Source organism: Melanerpes formicivorus, unplaced genomic scaffold (genome assembly GCF_026170545.1).
Source record: "Melanerpes formicivorus ecotype bairdi unplaced genomic scaffold, bMelFor1.0.p_v2 SCAF_133, whole genome shotgun sequence".
NCBI lineage: Eukaryota > Metazoa > Chordata > Aves > Piciformes > Picidae > Melanerpes > Melanerpes formicivorus.
The window spans coordinates 613,042-635,178 of record NW_027142485.1 but is presented as its reverse complement, the minus strand read 5'-3'; the positions used below and the strand labels follow the sequence as shown (position 1 = coordinate 635,178).

Below are 22,137 nucleotides of genomic sequence, written 5' to 3'. Positions count from 1 at the left end.
CACCGTTTTAAAAATAAAACTAGGAAGTAATTTCCCTAAAAATGAGGCTTTTTTTTTTTTTAATGTTACTTTGCAAGGCAGCAAGAAAACTGTACAGAACAACAATAAATAAGTTATGCACAAAGGATCACCATAAAAAGCTCTGAAGTTCTAGGTTAAAAATAGGAACAATAAAAAAATCACTATAGCAAGAATATCCAGTTTTAGGCAACATGATTTTAGGTGTCACAGATTGCAGGAGGGACTCTGTGCCACCGGTCACGCACCAGGTGTCCCCCTGCAATCCACAAGAACTTAACACAATCGCCCCAACAACACCACATGAGCCCCCAACTGCCAAAAAACCAAAACGACGCCCAGAACTAAATTTAAACTCTCTTATCTTTTGCAATCCGATCTGCAGAGTAGCCACAATAATCAACTCCTACTCCTGCCTGGCTCGCCAAGAATGTAAAGGGGTTGGGGGCAGACCCCCTGCCCACTGTAACCATCCTCTGCTACCAAGAAATGTGCTGGGTTGAGGCAGCCCCCTTCCCCACCCTTGGCAACAATAAACACTCAGACAAACGGATTGCAAAAGTGATGGAAAGTTTAAATAGAAAGCAGTGAACTTCTACAGAAAGCCAAAAGCGCAGTGACAAAGAAAGATCCCAAAACAGACCCAGAGAGATCCCATCCCCACCTGAGGGTGCACCTGAGACCCCCAGGGCTCCTTCTTCCCCCTCCCACTGCTAGGCTAGTCTCAGCTGGCCAGATCTGAGACTGCCCATCCCCCCATGGCCATGGGCCTAGCCAGGCACAAAGCCAGGAGACATCTCCCCCAGTTACCGGCTGACGGAGGAGGAAGAAAAGAGACAGTGCTAGACTCCGCACTGGATCTTATAGTGGTGCAAAGGATTGTGGTAGGAAATACTACATAATTTCCTGTGTCCACCCCTCTGGGCTGGACTTCTGGACACAGGAAGTAAACATTGCAGGAGGGCACCCAGCTCAAACTGTAACACGCCACCCCTTATTTCATACCACAATCTTTGCACTCAAACACATCATTAAATCAGAACTCTTCTGGTGACATGTTCGGCGAAGTCCATATCTTCATCTGGGTGTCCACCCAAACAGTCTCTCATTCAGGCTCTAGTGTCAGTCCATTCCAGTTCTTCTTCACTCATCTAATGGAACCTCTTGGCGATGCAGAGTTCACTCTTCTGCGGCGCAAGCTCTGCATGGATCCGTTGGACATCCTGGTCACCTGGAAAGAACCTCACAACTTCCCAACCAAACCTTTATTCCCATCTCTATTTACTCAGTGGCATATTTCCACCCCTGGGGCAAGCCAGTCAGAACAATCAGGCTCTAACTGCTTCTCCACCCCTCCAGGAAAACAGCACGCTGAGCCTTTCACAACCCTGCACGGACCTATCCCAAGCCCAGTGCTGACCGCTTCCAGCCGTGGCCCGAGGCTCTACAGATGCATGTCACAGTACACCGCCTTCCTACTAGGCGTTCGCGTACCAAGACGTGACAGCATCCAACAACACAACCCTCCCCTGGCAGGGGGAGGGGCTGCACCACAACCTAGTGAGAAGAAGGGAGGTGGAGCCAGGTGCTCGGCGCCATTTTCGGAACTCGTCCGAAAAGGTCGGGGAAGAGACTAGGGTCGGCCCCGCCGCAGCCCGAGCGCACGGCCAGGACTGCCGTCGCCGCTCCGAGCGCTCCTCCCCCACTTCACTCCCTGCTGCTTCTGCCGCTCCGCAGAGAATAAAGGTGGGGGAAGGGCAGGTCCCGCATTCTCAAGCGGTGCCCCAATTCCGATGATTAAGAACCACCCCTGCTTGAAACAGCAGGAGGAACTCTGTGCCACCGGTCACGCACCAGGTGTCCCCCTGCAATCCACAAGAACTTAACACAATCGCCCCAACAACAACACGAGCCCCCAACTGCCAAAAAACCAAAACGACGCCCAGAACTAAATTTAAACTCTCTTATCTTTTGCAATCCGATCTGCAGAGTAGCCACAATAATCAACTCCTACTCCTGCCTGGCTCGCCAAGAATGTAAAGGGGTTGGGGGCAGACCCCCTGCCCACTGTAACCATTCTCTGCTACCAAGAATGTGCTGGGTTGAGGCAGCCCCCTTCCCCACCCCTGGCAACAATAAACACTCAGACAAATGGATTGCAAAAGTGATGGAAAGTTTAAATAGAAAGTAGTGAACATTTACAGAAAGCCAAAAGCGCAGTGACAAAGAAAAATCCCAAAACAGACCCAGAGAGATCCCATCCCCACCTGAGGGTACACCCGAGACCCCCAGGGCTCCTTCTTCCCCCTCCCACTGCTAGGCTAGTCTCAGCTGGCCATATCTGAGACTGCCCATCCCCCTGTGGCCTTGGGCCTAGCCAGGCCCAAAGCCAGGAGACATCTCCCCCAGTTACCGGCTGACGGAGGAGGAAGAAAAGAGCGTGCTAGACTCCGCACTGGATCTTATAGTGGTGCAAAGGATTGTGGTAGGAAATACTGCATAATTTCCTGTGTCCACCCCTCTGGGCTGGACTTCTGGACACAGGAAGTAAACATTGCAGGGGGGCACCCAGCTCAAACTGCAACACTTATTTTTTTCTTTCAAAGCCTTTTTGTTTATTTCAAGTTCTGTTTCACTTGACTTTCTGCACAGATGGTATCTTGGCTAAGGTCAATCATATCGCTTGACTTCAAGTCATAGTTTCAAATCATCAACCTTCAGAAGGCTCAGTTGGAAAGCATAAACATTTTCTCTAAAGTACTTCTTTTCATACTCACAGGCTAAACATCCATCCCACTTCACTATTTTTATGCTAGATAAACCTCCAGAATTACATCAGAATAAAACCATCATCAAGCTGAAGAAGGGCATGCTAGAGTGATTTTGTCCAACGCAATTATTAAAAGATTGCTGAGATTATGAAGCAGTCCTGCTCCTAGCCAACTAATTAACCTCTGGGGATTTTCAAAGTAACAGTGTAAGGAGCTGACCACTGGAGCATGACTAGCATTGAAAGGATACATGCAAATCCAGATTCTAACTAATTTTATTGCAGTGAACCAAGGCCAGATCTACAATCAGATTCTTGACAAATACAGGCAGAATTTTTCTAGGAACAGGAGCTGATTTCCCAGCATCCTGACCTGTATCAGGAAGTGTGGCCAGCAGGACCAGGGAAGTAATTGTCCCCCTATACTCAGCACTGATAAGGGTACACCTTGAGTACTGTGTTCAGTTTTAGGACTCTCACTACAAGACAGACACTGTGGGGCTGGAGTGGGTCCACAGAAGAGCAACAAATCTGGTGAAGGGCCTGGAGAACAGCTCTTGTGAGGAGCAACTGAGTGAACTGGGGTTGTTTAGTCTGGAGAAAAGGAGGCTGAGGGGAGACCTTCTCGTTCTCTACAGCTATCTGAACAGAGGATGGAGCATGGTGGGAGTCTGTTTCTTCTCTCAAGTAACAAGTGATAGGACAAGAGGAAATACGCTCGAGTTGCACCAGGGAAGGTCTAGATTGGGGATCAGAAGAAACTTCTTCAGTGAAAGGGTTCTCAGACACTGGAAATAGGCTCCCCAGGGATGTGGCCAAATCCCCATCCCTGTGGAGGTGTTTGGTACAGTTACATAATGGTTGGACTTGAAGTCAAAGGTCTTTTCCAACTGAAATGATTCTATGCTTCTATAAAGGGGTCTGTATAAATAATTGCATACTTTACTCCCACCCCTTGAAACCCTGCAAAGAATTTAATGGCATATGAAACATTCCTGAATGGAACTGAGCCGACATTTCAGTAAGTTTTAAAGCTTCTTTTATTCGCCGAGTTTGGATAGCATGCATCATTTTACAGCACTGGTAAACAAGTCAGTGAAGCATCCTGCTTTTAGGAACTTGTAGTACTGTGGAATGTCTTCAAAACCATTACCCCCTCCACTCAAGTACTTAACACTATCTGGAGACAACAAAGACACACATCAGGGCAACTTCCTTATAGTCAAAAATCCTCATAGCAGCGACTTTTCAAGGAGGATGGGTTTTTTTCAATCCAGTTATTGCACTTGGGTCATTTATTGCTATAGCAAACAAAAGGCCATTAAACAGCTAACACCTTTCACTTGTGGTTTTAACTGATTGTCTCTTTGTCTGCTACAAGCTTACATGCAGGCACAATTTCTGTAAAGCAATCCATTCCAAGATGTGTTTCATGTTCTAATCACAGTGTGGAACTTGTATAACAAAACTGGCTGCTCCACCAGGCTCAAATCTTGCTTTTCATCACCTGACTTGGAGGTATGTGTTCTAAGCAAGAATTTAGTGTCTGCTGAGAAGCATTACTGCTGCACATTTTTCCTCAATATAAGGATCTGGCTCAAATCCGCATTTGTGATGCATGTAGGCAATTAGAAGTTAAAAGCACTAATACTGAATCAGCTTATGAGCAATGTGACTATCAAATACTACTTAATGCGTGCATGTTGTATATATATTAATCAAATTTCATAAGCAATTTAAATCAACAACTGACTTATCCTCCAATTGACTTTTTGATGTTTCTATTTTATGGTTCATCAGCTCTCAAGAAGTAACACTGCCATGTCACTTCCTCAAGTGACATCATAAGTAATTACTGTATTCATGTCTATTTCCTTGAATAGAAGACCAATTATTTCTGTTACTGGTGAAGTTGCTGAGCTATGGGGCATGCATTTGCCATTTAAATTCTGGCAGACCAAAGGGAGATAAGGTGTTTCCTAATAGCAGTAATGCAGACTGGCTTTCTGAAGCTGCATGGTTTTTTAACTCTCTAATCAAATGAACACAGCAATAAATATAATTGTCTCCCATCACTTTGCATATTATTTGTATATTGTTCTGGTGCACTGAGTTGAGCTCAGGGGTTACAGATAATGGCAATCCACAGGATTTCAGCTGTTTTCAGTAAGATATGATAGACACTCTCTTGGACACCAGTACAATGCTGTCAAACCAACTATTCCAATCACTCATAACAACACAAAGATGCTATTAAATTTAGAGGTACACAGTATAGTTGAGAAAGTATATGGCATAAATATATAAATATTGAGACCTTTTGAGAGTATCAACATTCCAAAGGGATTCATTTGGAGACACTGCATACGCAAAACCTGACTCTTGTAAAAACAGATGCATATTTAAACCACTAGAAAGACTAATGCCTTCAGTTTAGATACACAGCACAGAAGTTGTGACTTCAGGTCAAATTTTTCATGCTGTATGCTGTAATAGTTTAGGCACAACAGGTTGAGTTAAGACTGGATTCTAATCTTGTTTCTGTATTTCTTGCCTTTTGTGGTTTTAAAAGTTAATTTTGTCCTAACATCAGTCCTAAATCCCTTTTCAATCCAATAGTGCAAGTGACAAAAGGTTCTGCTAAACTACTCAAATTAGATCATTCTTTCTTACTACAATGCATAGGAGTTTCACCTGCTTCGTTGCATTTACAAATTCCTATCTCATTACTCAACTTATACACAGCATATTAATATTCTCACTGCAGACAGGCACAACAGCATAACCCTGGGTAAGACTGCCAAAATTAGACAAATATCGTATATTCCCTTTTGCGTGTAGGGGAAGAGTAGTGACTACAATTACAATACAGTTAAAGAATAAATCACCCTATTTATAGCATAGATCTCTTTAAAAATTAAGCTACAGGTATTCAATAAAAATCTATGAAGAATTCCCTCTTTCTATACAGATTCAGTAGTACTCTCAAGCAAACCCAAAAATAAGGTCTGCAGTTCCAGCACAGTAAGAAATAAGGCCTGTTTTATATTGGCAAAAATAATATATTGCACCATTATTCTTTTTGGTTTTGTATTTCTCTGCATAAAAGACTATATTCCTTTAATTTTTTTCTGTAGTTTTTTCTTTACATCTGTAGAACACCAGTATTCATCATTATGAAGTAAGAGTCAGTTCTCCTTGTGTTTCACTTTGAATTCCTGGTGAGTTAAAAACATTGATTCCATAGCTGTCTCATGGAGACATCATTGCTTTCTTCAATTTTTCTATTTCAAGCTGGAAAAATGGACATTTTGAGAAGAAAGTCAGTATTAAAGTAGCAATTATATGAAGTCTTCGGAGCTTTCTCCACAATTATAAACTTTATATTTCAAAGACATCAAAGTAAATAAAATTGTAACACAGAAACATTTGACAGTTCAATACTTAAGAGCTGATTTTATACTAACATATTGCTACACAAGCAAGAAATTTAAATGTGCCTGCAGTTCTGTACATCTTACCAGATAAAATCACTCTGAATAATACAGCAGTGGATCACTTCACATGTCCCCATGTAACACTGTATCACTACTTTGGAGTAACTTCCAGAAACAGCCCTCATGCAAAATACCACACCACAATTAATTTGTATTTCATAGAACCACAAAATGGTTTGGGTTGGAAGGGACCTTAAAGATCATGGAGTTCTAATCCCATGCCACAGGCAGGGACATCATCTGGTAGACTAGGATGCTCAAGGTCCCATCCAACCTCAGCTTTGAACACTTCCAGGGTTGCAGTCTCCACAGCTTCTCTGGTCAACCTGTTCCAGTGCCTCACCACCCTTTGTGGGGAAAAATTTCTTCCTAATGTCTAATCTCAATTTATCTTCTTCCAGTCTGAAGGCATCACCCCTCATTAAATCACTACATGCCTTTGTAAAAAGTCCCTCTCCAGAATAATAAACGTGATCTCAGTAGACTTCCCCATGCATTATCAATGGGCACCAGAGGACAGTCAAAATCTTCACTCATTTATAGGGATGAATATTGTGTAAATAATGCACTGTGGTTGCCCTTATGTTTATCCTATCTACCTGGACCATGACAGCTACATAGTAGCCTTCTGGTATTTGAGGGGAGGCCTAAGTTGTCCCCAGAATCTTCTCCTCACCAAGCTAAGCAATCCCAACTCTCTCTGCTTGTCTTTGTAAGAGATCTACTCCAGCTCTCTTATCATCTTTGTGGCCCTCCTCTGTACTTGCCCTAACAGTTCAACACCCTTCTTGTGTTGGGGGCTCCAGAAATGGACACAGGACTCTAGAGGGGGTTTCATGAAGAACCTTCCTATGGCATCAAACTCCAGAACACTGCCTACATACTTGTATACTTTACGCCACTCCAACTGCCAACATTACCTCCAGATTACTTCGCAACAGTTTCTCTTCTTGCAGATCCTTCTTTATTTTTTCCAGTTCTCTCCTGGTAGTAGTTACCAAAAATAAGAATTAGAGGAGAAAAAAAAAAATCCTAGAAATCCTAGAAAAAAAAGATCCTAGAAATAAAACTAACATAAGTACGTGCCAACTAGTGAACTGGTGCTCAAAATCCGGTGGGCCACAATCTTCCACCATCTCTCAACATTTATCCTAACTCATAATCACAATTTTAAGTAGGATACTTAAAAATTTGTACTGTTTTTTAGACTTGAAGAGCTGAATTTAAACTAAAATGAACTGGCAACTTCTACACATAGAATAGAAATTCTTTAGAATATAAAGTTCCAAACGCATGTTTCATTTCACAACTGCATTAAATCAAGACAGTGCAATGAATTATCACTAAGCTGTTGAAGAATTAGGTCATTAATCTTCAGTACTCTGTAACTGACTAGTTTGCTTTGGAGACTAACTGACCCTTGATGCTTTATAACCTCTCAAGAGGTCACTCTAAAAACCAATTTGGTTTATCCTAGTTATCATTTAAATGGTACCAAAATGAATGTTTGTGCTGTGAAACAAAACCCAGAAAAGGTAAAGTTCTTGCAGATGAGTCTTTACTACATTTACTCAAACACCAGTTGTATTTCTGTTCTACATCATTCTCAAAACACAACCCCACTCACAAGCACACAGGTGATGGGGCCACCATCATGATCACCAGTTTGAAATGTCAGTAGTATTTTTCCTTACTACGAGTCATATTAATACTGCAATTACTTGTGTGTGGTGTAACACAATAGCTAGCACAGGTACTTATCTTAAATGCTGCAAAAATTCTCTACTTTTCCTTTTGGTGGAAGTACTAACTATTTAAGAAGCATTCTCTGAAAAGCTGTAATGAATGCAGGAATGCAAAGTAGGAAGGAAAAAGTGTACACATTTCCAAAATACTGACATCAAATCTGCATGCACTCAGGACACCTAGTTGGATCAACTTCTAAAGAAGAGTTCTGAATTAATATTAATCATTCTTATTAAAAAAAGAGAGCACCCTGGAATTAAAGGCATTTGCAAGATGAATACCCACCCCTTTGTAGATTGAGAAGGAAATTATTATTTACCCATGTTCTTTCTTCAGTGCATCTACTAAACTCATCAAATCATTAATTTGAGTCCTGAGCTCTTCCACAGAAATTTTTTCATCTGTTTCTCCTTTATGTTGGATGTCTCCAGGAAGAAAGTTTAGTATAGCAGAACTTGGTCTCTGAGATGAAGATGGAACTGGTGGGCTGAATGCAGATGGCTGGGGGGGGGGGGGGAAAATCAGTAGAAAGCTAAGAGGTTCCTAGAGTCACTTTAACGTAGCCACACTGCACTGTCTCTACTTTAAAAAAAACATAGCCACCAAACAAACAAAAAAAAAAAAACCAAAACAATATTCCCACAGTTATTTAATGGAGCCCACTGGCTCATCAAATTTTTGTGCACATCTCTGATCTGCTCAGTTGTCCTTTCTGTTGGGAGACTAAAGACGGAGCAGACAAAGCTTATTTGGGAAATACCACCATGGTTTCCACACTGCCTGATGCAATAGTTCTCATCAAAACACTTGCATTTAAATACAATTGCGCATTTAGATGGTTCCATCAACCCAAAGTGGAAATACAAGCAAGATGAACAGAACACCTAGCTGCTGGTACTGATCTAGCTCCTCAATATCGTACCTTTTTTGTTTCAACTGGCTTTGGTTTGGCACTTTCTTCTTCTTTCTGCACCTTCAAACTTTTTTCTGGACTCACATTTTGACTCACCTGGTAAACCAGTCATAAAAAAATAAAAACATTTTCATAATTAAAAAAAATATTTTAAAAGTACATACACAAGAAATGTCACATTTCTAAAGATTAAACAGTAAAAATAAAAAGCAAACAAACAAAACAAACCAAAACCAACCACGAAAAACAAAGCAAACAAAACCAAACTGTAAATTATTAGACTGCCATAGTTTTCTTTCCCTGCCTGTCAGAATGTTTTCCCCCCACAACACTCATTCAGCTGGATTTAAATCAAACAGAGGAATCTTTGGCAGGATTTTCAAGGATCTCTGCAGTACTTAAAGTCCCTGATGCTTTTGGGAGCTTACGCATGCTTCTGTAAAATAAAAACATTAACAGGCAGTGGCTGTAGATGGCAACTGGTATGACTGAACTCTACAACACCTGATAATATAAATTTATTTCAAGGACTCTGCATCACGTGCTTCTCATGGTTGGACAATCTCATATCTTAGCAGATCAGATGACAAGTCTTCCATTATAACAACATTAAATTGGTTGTGGCCAAAGACTACACACTGTTAGGCTTGTAAGGCCTTAAGACAGCTTCAGAGTTGTGTGCATGCACAACACCTGTTTTACCATAAGGGATAGACTGAGTACTTCCTGCAGTGTTATCCCACAGAACCGAAAGACCTCTTCAGTTGCAAAGCAGCTGCATTGTTTCTCTTAAATACACTTTTCCCATGGGAATGCATACTCCTGTAGACAAAGCCTGTAAGAATTGAACCTCTATGGCATTCTGCATTTCACTCTCAGGTAAATTTTTACTAGCAGGACAGAATGTCTTCCAGACAGCTGGCCTGCAGAGCTGCCAGAAGGAGCCAGGGAGCAGCATAGTTTTCCACTGTTCCAAAATGGGGTAGTTGGTGATCTGCTCAGCCGCCTGGATCCCCACAAGTCCATGGGACCAGATGGGATCCATCCTAGGGTGCTGAGGGAGCTGTCAGAGGAGCTGGCCAAGCCGCTCTCCATCATTTTTCAGCAGTCCTGGCTCACTGGAGATGTCCCAGAGGACTGGAAGCTGGCCAACGTGGTGCCCATCCACAAGAAGGGCCGGTTGGATGAGCCAGGGAATTATAGGCCTGTTAGCCTGACCTCAGTGCCAGGCAAGATCATGGAACAGGTCATCCTGAGTGCAATCACACAGCACTTACAGGATGGCCAAGGGATCAGGCTCAGCCAACATGGATTTAGGAAGGGCAGGTCCTGCCTGACCAACCTGATCTCCTTCTACGAGCAGGTGACCCGCCTGGTGGATGTGGGGAGGCCTGTGGATGTAGTTTACCTGGACTTCAGCAAGGCCTTTGACACTGTCCCCCATAGCAAACTCCTGGCCAAGCTGTCAGCCCATGGCTTGGACAGCAGCACTCTGAGCTGGGTTAGGAACTGGATGGATGGCCGAACCCAGAGAGTGGTGGTGAATGGTGTCACATCCAGCTGGCGGCCAGTCAGTAGTGGAGTCCCCCAGGGATCAGTGCTGGGCCCCATCCTCTTTAACATCTTTATTGATGATCTGGATGAGGGCATTGAGTCTATCATCAGTAAATTTGCTGATGACACCAAGCTGGGGACAGGAGTTGATCTGCTAGAGGGTAGAGAGGCTTTGCAGAGAGACCTCGACAGGCTGGACAGATGGGCAGAGTCCAACGGCATGAGATTTAACGCATCCAAGTGCCGGGTTCTGCACATTGGCCACAACAACCCCATGCAGTGCTACAAGCTAGGGTCAGAGTGGCTGGAGAGCGGCCAGGCAGAGAGGGACCTGGGGGTGCTGGTTGATGGTAAGATGAACATGAGCCTGCAGTGTGCCCAGGTGGCCAGGAGGGCCAATGGCATCCTGGCCTGCATTAAGAACAGTGTGGCCAGCAGGAGCAGGGAGGTCATTCTGCCCCTGTACACTGCACTGGTTAGGCCACACCTCGAGTACTGTGTCCAGTTCTGGGCCCCTCAGTTTAGGAAGGATGTTGACTTGCTGGAACGAGTCCAGAGAAGGGCAACAAAGTTAGTGAGGGGCTTGGAACACAAGCCCTATGAGGAGAGACTGAGGGAGCTGGTGCTGCTTAGCCTGGAGAGGAGGAGACTCAGGGGTGACCTTATTGCTCTCTACAACTACCTGAAGGGGGGTTGTAAACAGGCAGAGGTTGGTCTCTTCTCCCAGGCAGCCAGCACCAGAACAAGAGGACACAGTCTCGGGCTGCGCCAGGGGAAGTTCAGGCTGGAGGTCAGGAGGAAGTTTTACACAGAGAGAGTGATTGCCCATTGGAATGGGCTGCCCGGGGAGGTGGTGGAGTCGCCGTCACTGGAGGTGTTCAGGAGGAGACTTGACAGGGTGCTTGGTTACATGGGTTAGTTAATTAGGTGGTGTTGGATGATAGGTTGGACGCGATGATCTTGAAGGTCTCTTCCAACCTGGGTTATTCTATTCTATTCTATTCTATTCTATTCTATTCTATTCTATTCTATTCTATTCTATTCTATTCTAAATGGTTTATAAGACTGTATCCTAGCCCAATCCTGTTTCCTGGGAAGTTAGTTCACCATTCACTACTAGAAAAATACACCCAGTATACTCACAGGACTACTACAACTGCTAATGAAACGTGAAGGTGGCCTCCTACCAGGCATCTTGGGTCGGTTTGCAGTAGGATGTGAGAGATTATCTGAGGTAGCTATTACATCATCGAAGCTTAACAGATCTAGAAAAAGATGAAAACAGAGGCCACCATCAAGACCAGACGGTTTTCTTGGGTTCTTTTTTCCAATTTTTTTTTCTTTAAGAAAAAAGTAAAATAAAATTTTATCAGTATCTTATTTTTTCAAAGATTTTCAGCATATACAACACGAGCCACGTGAAACAACTTTGATGTGTGTAGAAAAATGAATTTTACCTATTGAAAATAATTCAAAAGTTAATTCAACTAGCATTTAAGTTCAAGTTTTCCACAGAAAAAGTGCTGCAGTAACATGGAAGCATAAAAATACCTAATAAGTATCTGCACAAAATATATATTTATGCCTTTTCTAGAGAGATGCCATATTCTGCTGAAGAGAGTCTATTTCGTTCTTACTAAACTTGCATGAAAAGCTTGAAAATCCAAGTTTAGTGACGAAGACAAAAATAAAAGCAACACAATAAAGTGCATACTTTGGTGAAAGTCAGTTAAGAAGACACTAAACTGCAAGGCAGGGTTTTCATATGCAATACTTTGTCTAAAGAACATATATGACTTCATCAAATCATAAAACATTTCAAACCACCATTCTTATACTTGACTGGATCATACAGATCTCTTTGCTCCTTAGTTTCTTTATACTCAGAGCTCTATGTAAACTCTCTTAGATTAGTAGAAATTCTTTGCATCCTATGGAAAGAGTCAATCTTAGGAAACCACCTATCAATAGGAAGAACAGAACATACCTAATAACCTAAGTACTTCACCTAGTGAATGACTGGACTTCTTAACTGTTTCTCCACAAAAATACTACTACTTACCTGCCAACAGATAAATAAACCATCTCTTTATACAAGTATCAACATAAGATTACGGATGTTCTATATCCTCTTACAACACAAATTTGGGAGATTCTAAACATTTCATTAAAAATGCCACACAGCATTTACTATGGGCATGGGAAGTAACATCCACAGTTTTGGGGTTGGGTTGGTAGTTTTTTTTTTGGTCACCTCTGCGTTTTACATGACATGATAATTTATCAAACAAAGGCTATGATACTTCTTTACCTATCTTCCCATTCATTTTCATGCTACAGAAAGAAGGCAGATAAGAAAAAAAGCCCTAAGAGCACTGAGCCAGACAATTCATATTTCATTGTTTGGATGACCTAAAATCATCTGATAATCCAAGTTTTACTAACACATTGTGAAAGAATCCACACCTGTAGGAACTAAGAATTCCACTGAATGTTTTGTCTGATTTTAATGTTTACTACTGTGTTACCATCCTTAATGTCCTTCATATACTCACATCTTTCAGACACCCCTGAACATACCAGCTTCATCATCTGTTGCCTGGTTGAAATGCAAGCATTTATAACACTATCTATTACAAATCAGTTTTGCTGACTATGCAAACATAGTCTTTTGTAAACATGTAATCATATTTGCAATTAAACAAAGCGGGGAAGAAAAATAAAGGAGGAAGAAACAGAAGAGTGATGAATGGCAGGTATCACAGTATCACAGTATCACTTAGGTTGGAAAGGACCTCGAGGATCATCGAGTCCAACCTATCAACACAGACCCCATGACTAGACCATGGCACCAAGTGCCACGTCCAATCTCCCCTTGAACGCCTCCAGGGTCGATGACTCCACCACCTCCCTGGGCAACCCGTTCCAATGACGAATGACTCGCTCGGTGAAGAACTTCCTCCTCACCTCGAGTCTGAACCTCCCCTGGCGCAGCTTGAGACTGTGTCCCCTTGTTCTGGTGCTGGTTGCCTGGGAGAAGAGGCCAACTCCCTCCTGGCTACAACCACCCTTCAGGTAGTTGTAGAGGGCAATAAGGTCACCCCTGAGCCTCCTCTTCTCCAGGCTAAACAATCCCAGCTCCCTCAGCCTCTCCTCATAGGGCTTGTGTTCAAGGCCTCTCACCAGCCTTGTTGCCCTTCTCTGGACACGCTCAAGTGTCTCAATGTCCTTCTTAAACTGAGGAGCCCAGAACTGGACACAGTACTCAAGGTGCGGCCTAACCAGAGCAGAGTACAGGGGCACTATGACCTCCCTGCTCCTGCTGGCCACACTATTCCTAATGCAGGCCAGAATGCTATTGGCCCTCCTGGCCACCTGAGCACACTGCTGGCTCATATTCAGGTGGCTGTCGATCAGCACACCCAGGTCCCTCTCTGTCTGGGAGCTCTCCAGCCACTCCGACTGATGGAAAAGAGGATGAGGGAGAAATAAATAACTAAGAAGGTATTTCTGTTGTAGTCTGTGCCAGTAAAATATTTAACTTCTTAGAAGTCAAGAAATATTGTTCAAGGAGTAGAACTTCAAGTTCTTTACCCATCTGTTAGGAAGGCCAGAGCACTAAACAATGTCAAAATCAGGATTTACATTAGATAGGTCTGATTAAAAAGGTAACAAAAAGGCAAGGGGTAAAAGAAATGAGCTTTCTACTGCATCTCAGTAATTTTTGCCTTTAAACCATCCTCCTGTTGTCATTTTGCAGAAGTGACTAATCACTTGGAAATAAATTCAAAGAACTGTAAATCAAGTTTGTTTTAGGATCATAATGACAGTTCTGTCTCCATGAACAGGTATATTAAGGACATATGAAGAATAACATGAACTTATGGGGGGGAAGAGTATCTGACAAGGCTTGAAGATGAAGACTGCTAAAGTCTCAAATTGTATATGATTTAAATATGGATGGTGGGATGACACTAAAGCCAGGGTTTTTTTCCTATTTGTAATAGCTTGTAAAAGAAACTGCTACACCTGAGACAATTGCTCAGCATTAAAATATTACTAGCACATTACAGTTGAAAGGAATTCTAACAGTACTTTTATTTGCCTCTTTTAATCTTTTTATTTTGTTCCTATGATATCAAGAAGAAATGAAAACACATGATGGTGGGGATTAGGTTTTGTGGTTTCACTGGTGGTGGGTTGGTTTGTTTTATTGTGGGGTTAGAGGTTTTTCTTGTTTTTCTTTTTAAACAGCATTCTTAGTTATTTTAGGAGAAAGCTTGGCCCTACTGAAATCAAGAGCTACTGATGGAACTGATAGACCCCACTGAAAGTTCACAATTTACAACCATTTCAATCAGTAAAGTGATTGATCTATTCACTTTCTTCCAGACATCCACTGAGTAATTGTTAAGCAAAATCCCATCAGAGTGCCCAAAGAGCAATTCCATAGCCATTCATGTGTGGATAATTAAGTAAAAAAAAAAAAAATTTAAGGCTAAGCAAGAGCACCTTTCTTGCTAGAAAGGTGATGTAAGCTTACATGGTTGCTTAGGAAAGTCTATTAAAAATGTCTCTTCTGCAAGCTTAACACATATTCACAACACAACTTTCAGGAGCTTTAACAGATACAACTAGGTGACAGGTGGTTAAGATTTACAAACACTTCAGTTGTATTCTGTCGTGGGTTGAGGGGAAGACCTCAGCCTTCTCCCCCCCGACAAAGTGAAGGAAAAAGAAACACCACAGCTAACCACAGCCGGATGAGCAAAGTAATGTGCTGTATTCACAAGCAGTTTAGGAAATGCAGGGTATATATACACAATTTACAGTATTTACAATATATACACAGAAATATACAGCAAAGTAACACAGGAATGAAATTCCCCTCCCCCTATTGGAGGAGGGTTCCCCCCCTGTACCCCCTTCTCTCCCCTTTTTCCCCAGAGAGGGTTAGAAAGAGAGGAAAGGAGCAGTTGTTAATTAAAAGCAGTTATAAATTAGAGCAAAATGTTAGTAGGTTTTTCAGGCCTCAGGCTTATCAGTCCAAGGTCAGTCTGGCAGAGAGCCTAGAAGCCACAAGCTGCGAAAAGGGCGGAGGGAAAAGTGAACACTGCCCGAAGTCTCAGCTGGACTCAGAGCTTGAAGCTGTACTCTACCAATCCACCAATTAAATTAGTTTAGACCTGTCCTTTGTTTATAAAACATTCAGCCATGGTGTCCCTTTCTTAAAGGCGCAGCCTCAAATGGTCACATATTCACAGAAGTTGGTCTTTAAAAGCCTTCACAACAAAGAAGCAAAGATGAAATATTACTTCAAGAAATTATGGTTCCAGTACTTCACATGGCTGGGGTTAAAAAGCCAAATGACAGAAGTGAAACATATCCAGTATTTTAGATAACAAGACCTCATGTTACACTGCAGAGTAAGAAAACATTGCATTCCTTTTTCCTATTACTCATCTTGCTGAGACTGCACCCCAAAAAATTAGGGGATAATTTCATTTTACTGTTTAGCAAATACCTAGTCATGAGGTCTGTGGTGACATGTTGGACTCGATGATCTTTGAGGTCTCTTCCAACCTTGGTGATACTGTGTGTGATACCTTACCATTGCTCCAATTAAGCATGTGTCTAATATGCACCTTTGAAAAATAAATTATTTTACAAGATTCATGATACTAAATAGCCAACCCTGATGGATACAGTGCTTAAAGGCTTCACAACTGCTTAATTTGTGTGTACAGAAAGACAAAGCCATTCAATCCACACACACAGTAAGTGCTGTAAATTCTGAACACAGTTCACTACAAACATTAGGCTTCATTTATCAATAGCTGAACTATAAAGGCTTTCTAGTTGGTTTATTTTTTCAGTCCCCACAAGTTCCTAATTGGAAAGCATACTTAAAGTAACTTCTTGAACAGCTAAGGAAAACAGGCATTCAAACAAACAAAACAAAAAAAGGCATTTTAAACTGAAACCCACAAAGTTTATTATCAATAGCTGCAACTGAAAATTATGCTTATGACATTAAGAAGAGGCTATGATGTGTATGGCAAAAAGCATTTGGATTTCCTTATAGATTGTTATCTTACCCAAATGGAGAAGGGTAGGGTAATTTCCTGACACGTAAGAAGGGAAACATGGCAAACAGGATAGGAAACAAAATCTGGAAAGAAAAGTCAAGGAGAGGAATGTCTAGAAAAAGATACTGAACAAAAAAAAATATTTTACAAAGCAGGAAAAAGAAACATTTGTAGAAGAAACAGAATCGCTTTACATGTTCAGCATGCTAGCATTACAGCTTTAGTCTTTTACAGCACTTCAACTCTAACTGAACAGAGCAACATTTATGCAATTTTAAAAATAAAGCTTCAAGTGGAGCTATTTCAAACATGATCAGTTATTTCTGAATATTTTAGAGCATTTCTCCTTATCAGATGCCTGAAGGTCTAATTTTGGCATCTATCCTATAGATATAAAATATTGACAGCTTCTCCTTAGGCTAAATTAAAAGTGTCTCAACCTACACCACACTTCATGGTCAAACTAAGTTGCAATGGTGAAACTCAAATTTAAAATATTGGTTTCCTTCACTTCAGGACCTCAATTGCAAGGGTTAAAAAAAATAAATAAAAAAAGAGATGCTGGTAATGCAGTTGCCAGCCCCAGCCATATAATTTCCTCTGTGTGCTAATATCTATTCTAATTCTTGTAAGATATAAAACTTAACATTGTTTAATAAGGACTCACTATCTTTGGAGCTTTGTACAGCCTTAGCGGCTGCACAGAACATTATGTCTTTAGCAGCAGAAAGCATAAAGCATACAACTGATCATGTTGTTGGGGCAGGAGTTTGGACTAGTCTCTAAAAGACTAATCAAGGATAGTAAAAGTATAAATTACTTATACAGACCACTTTAAACCAAGGTAGTTTCACATAGCAACAGGTCTTTGAAACTTCCCTTAAACAGCAGCTCCTTGATACTGTCAGTGCTGCCTCCTCACACAGACTGCTTGAGGCTCCATTGCTTACTCTGACCAAAGACACTGAACAGACCTCACCTGCTTGCTTGCTATGCACCTCTGTCCCCTGCTCCACCTAGATAGTCAAATCATTAATTTCTCCATGCACCTACAAAAATCTTATGTTATCAAATCAGAATGATTTTTTTTTTTTTCCTGAATCTGTGCAATATTAGGGGTTTTATATAGATGGATACCTAATATCACAGCTACTGTATGTTGCCACTCTGGTTACTAAAGATGTTGAGATTACTGCATTTAAAAAAAAAAAAAAGAAAAGGCATTCCATCTGTTTTCATAAGGACCTGTTTCCTGGGGATAAATGATACTACTCTATACAGTAACACATCTAGCACAATCCTAGAGATAATTATCTGAGTGGTTGGATAAGGTTTACATTTTTAAAATGAGGTTGTGCATTGGTCTTTCATCTCTCAGCTTACTTTGGCCTGTAAGTGTTTCCTTTCTCACTCAAACCTTTAAATAGAGGCAATAGCTTAACTGCCAGTTCGAAACCTTTAAGACCAGGCATATCACAGTATATGCATAGATTGTACTGGGGAATGGGGGGGAAATTCTAAATACTTCAGGGTAACACTATTTGTAGCATTTCTAAGATACTTAATGCCTGCTTAAGTCCAGCTTTCTGTGGCTCAGAAAAATATAACATCTGTTTTAAAACCATACATGAACCAGCCTTTTATCATCAAAACCATTTAAGCTTAGCAGCACATTTTTAAATACTTAATGGAAAAATCAGGAGTGCTCTTTTCTATTCATAAACTGCTTCAGTTTGTTAATGCATTCTTTTTCTCCCCTATAAAAATGTATTACATTTTAGGACCAAATATTCTACCATTTGGATATCATAACTGGCCTTAAAAAAAAATACATCAGAATAAATCAAGTTATACTATTTTAAAATGTTTTATTACTAAAACCTTTTCTGAGATTAAAGGTTGCATTTGAGATATGCAAGCCAAACACTGCAGGTAAAACTGACTAAAGCTTTTTCCTCAGTGGTTAATCATACAAAAAATGTATTTAGAGTTTAAGAAGAAAAAAAAAGTCCACATCAGATGATCTTTGGCTTAGATGCAAACAGATGACTGAAATCAGCTCCAGTCAGTAAAGGACAACTTGTAACTATAGAATAGCTCAGATAGCCTGATCATCAGTGAGTGCTTTAAGCAGTATCAAGGATTTACTGGACAAATTTAGATTTAAAGAGATGCAAATGTGGTTTCAAAGCACATTAAGCATAGCCATAAACACAAAAATAAAATGAACAATGCTCCATGCTGGCCCAAATTTAAGGTATGATAAAGTCATCATCTAACAGTTTTAATCACAGAACACTGAAGGTATTGGCATTACTGAAAATAGGCAAGTTAGCTATAAAAGCAAAAGCCACCTGAAATGCAAGAGCAGAACAGAACCAGTCAGTAAGGAAAATAATTTCATAAAAGTGCAAGGTAAAAGCAGCAGCAAAACCCCCCATGCTTTCAGATTACAGGAACAAACCGCAGTGTTTCTCCCTTCCTGTCATTTATCACAGAGCTCACCAACTACCTCCAAATAGACAACTGACATCTGCTCAACACTTGCTGACTCTTACCATCAGCTACCCACAGCAGTGCTAAGGTACTAAGTAACTGTACTTCCTGCCGAACAGACATTATTGCAGCCTGTGGCAGTTTGAGTAATTTCTTTAAAAGCTTCGTCTAAGCTTGTAAAATACTAGAATCCAAACAAAGATCCAAAAAACCATTTTGTTCTTTCCTTACCTGATTCTTTTACCACAAGTGAATCTACCTCTACCGATTTTGGTCTCAGTGGTAATGGTTCTGAGTCTAACTTTGGTTTTGCTACTGGCTCAACTTCAGATTTCGGTCGAAGAGAAACAACTTCTCCATTAGATCTGTAGTAAGGATGAAAATTGACAAAACACACCTAGTCAGGAGAATACAGAGCTTAAAACTGAGTTACACCAGGAATTGAAAAAGTTCAGTAGATTTTATAATTTTCTAAAATGATAAATCAGCTCTTTCAGAGAACAATTCTAGTCTTATAGAAAGCCTTCTGTTCCAGCTCTGGCAGAGCTGTCAAACATGTACAATCCCCTTCTGTCCTGCAGTAAAGGCTTTGGATTATTTTCACATTTTGGCACTTAAATGTAAAATGCTACACTTTTATGTCATAGAAAATGAGAAAGCTGAAAAGCACCTTCAGTAATATCACTTGAAATATTCAGAAACATATTTGTCAATCCTTGACATCAAAATCTTCCTGTAAAGCAAAAAGCTGCCAAGAACATGTTATTTCTTTCTGGGTACAGAATTAGAGTAGAGTAGAGTATAATTAAACAGGTTGGAAAAGACCTTTGAGATCACTGAGTCCAACCTAAGACCCAACACCATCTAATCAACTAAACCACGGCATCAAACGCCCCATCAAGTCTCCTCTTAAACACTTCTAGTGATGGTGACTCTACCACCTCCCTGGACAACCAATTCCAATGGGCAATCACTCTTTCTGGGAAGAACTTCTTCCTAATATCCAGCCTAAACCTCCCCTGGTGCAGCTTGAGACTGTGTCCTCTTGTTCTGTCACAGGTTGCTGGGAGAAGAGACCAACCTCAGTCTGTCTACAACCCCCCTTCAGGTAGTTGTAGAGAGCAATAAGGTCTCCTCTGAGCTTCCTTTTTTCCAGGCTAAGCAACCCCAGCTCCCTCAGCCTCTCCTCATAGGGCTTGTGCTCCAAACCCCTCACCAGATTTGTTGCCCTACTCTGGACATGTTCCAGCAAGTCAACATCTTGCCTAAACTGAGGGGCCCAGAACTGGACACAGGACTCAAGGTGTGGCCTAACCAGCGCTGAGTACAGGAGCACAATGACTTCCCTGCTCCTGCTGGCCACACCATTCCTGATACAGGCCAGGATGCCATTGGTCTTCTTGGACACCTGGGCACACTGCTGGATCATGTTCAGCCAGCTGACAACCAGTACTCCCAGGTCCCTTTCTTCCTGGCTGTTCTCCAGCCACTCTGACCCCAGCCTGTAGCACTGCATGAGGTTGTGGTGGCCAATGTGTAGAACCCATCACTTAGATGTGTTAAATCGCATGCCCTTGGACTCTGCCCATCTGTCCAGCCTGTCAAGGTCCCTCTGCAGAGCTCTCCTACCCTCTAACAGATCAACACTTGGACCCAGCTTGGTGTCATCTGCAAACTTACTGATGATGGACTCAATACCCTCGTCCAGATCATCAATAAAGATATTCAAGAGCATGGGACAGCACTGATGCCTGGGGACACCACTAGTGACTGGCTGCTAGCTGGATGTGGCACCATTCACCACCATTCTTTGGGCTCGGCCCTCCAGCCAGTTCCTAACCCAGCACAGAGTGCTGCTGTCCAAGCCACGGGCTGACAGCTTGGCTAGGAGTTTGCTGTGGGGGACCGTGTCAAAGGCCTTGCTGAAGTCCAGGTAGACTACATCCACAGCCTTCCCCACAACCACCAGATGGGTCACCTGATCATAGAAGGAGATCAGGTTGGAGAGGCAGTACTCAAGGTACAGTCTCACCCATGCCTTCTCAATAAGTCTTTTCTTTCCTAGAACAGCACATGAACAATGCCAAATACCTTTATCACAGGTACTGTGCTCAACTTGTCCTTTCCACCTGTCTTATTCTATACAAAATGCTGAAACACTGCATGTTGGTGCAGCTCAACTCTTCATTTTTTCCCCAACAGTCATAATTCTTAAGTGCCAAGGACACAATTTTTTTTAACACTATACTGATACTGTAGCTACAACTTCTTAAAGCTTAAGGCTTAAAACAAAGCAGCACACACATTTGTAACTTCGTCTGCCCCACGGTTATTTATGCTGCAATATTTAAACTGAGAGAACCAAGACACTGGCAGATGTAGGGCAAAAACTTATCCTTGCATCCCTTTGACCTTTAAAACATGCTTCCTCCCACCACATCCAAGAAGAAAGAGCAAACAACAAAGCAATTAAAATATACTTGGTGTATATGATTTAAGTGATACTGACTTGGATACAGGTGATGGCAAAACTGGTTTATCTGGACCCTTTGGGTGCAGCAGCCCTGCTCTCAGTAAGTAGTTAGTCTTGCTTGGAAGAATAGGCTTCTTAGGTGGTACTTGAGGAGCCTGTGGCTTCAAAGGCTTCTGATCTGAAGCTCCTCTTTCATCTGACAAAAGAAGTCACCATAACATTTTAAAAACCCACGTTGGCTAGAATTCGAACAATGTTTAATCAATTAGAAAACAACTGCCTACAAATACTTTCTTTGAAGATCAAAGTAAATAATAGATACACAAGTGTCTTGATACCAAAACACACAAACTACTCACCTGAACTTAAAAAAAAACATTATGTTAACATAAGCAAAATGTCTTTCTAATTACATGAAACAGCAGTAAAAAATTATGGACTCACATTACTGCACTGCAAATGTCAGCTAAGATGTTACTGCTAGTGCTTTATCTTTTCTATGACTTCACCTTAATCTCCTCTTAAAAAGGTAGGGTTAGCTTTTTTAAAATTTTGTTGTAGACTTCTCCCATGCACACAAG

At 41.5% G+C, this 22,137-nt stretch overlaps 1 protein-coding gene across 4 annotated transcripts in view; it reads right to left on the bottom strand.

Annotated features, from left to right (window-relative positions):
• Positions 1 to 2,419: 2,419 nt before the first annotated feature.
• CD2AP (CD2 associated protein) overlaps positions 2,420 to 22,137 on the bottom strand; it is a 154,560-nt gene continuing 134,842 nt past the window's right edge. For 2 of the 4 annotated variants that reach the window (XM_068168145.1, XM_068168146.1), the window contains exons 12-18: positions 21,593 to 21,752; positions 19,315 to 19,448; positions 11,642 to 11,763; positions 8,954 to 9,040; positions 8,351 to 8,532; positions 7,206 to 7,269; positions 2,428 to 6,082 (exon numbers count right to left, since the gene is read on the bottom strand). In XM_068168145.1, coding sequence (XP_068024246.1) covers positions 6,041 to 6,082; positions 7,206 to 7,269; positions 8,351 to 8,532; positions 8,954 to 9,040; positions 11,642 to 11,763; positions 19,315 to 19,448; positions 21,593 to 21,752 — 791 coding nt within the window. In that variant the 3' untranslated portion in view covers positions 2,428 to 6,040. Of the gene's footprint in view, positions 6,083 to 7,205; positions 7,270 to 8,350; positions 8,533 to 8,953; positions 9,041 to 11,641; positions 11,764 to 19,314; positions 19,449 to 21,592; positions 21,753 to 22,137 lie in introns of all 4 variants that reach the window. The other 2 variants (XM_068168144.1, XM_068168147.1) reach the window with 2 other exon arrangements.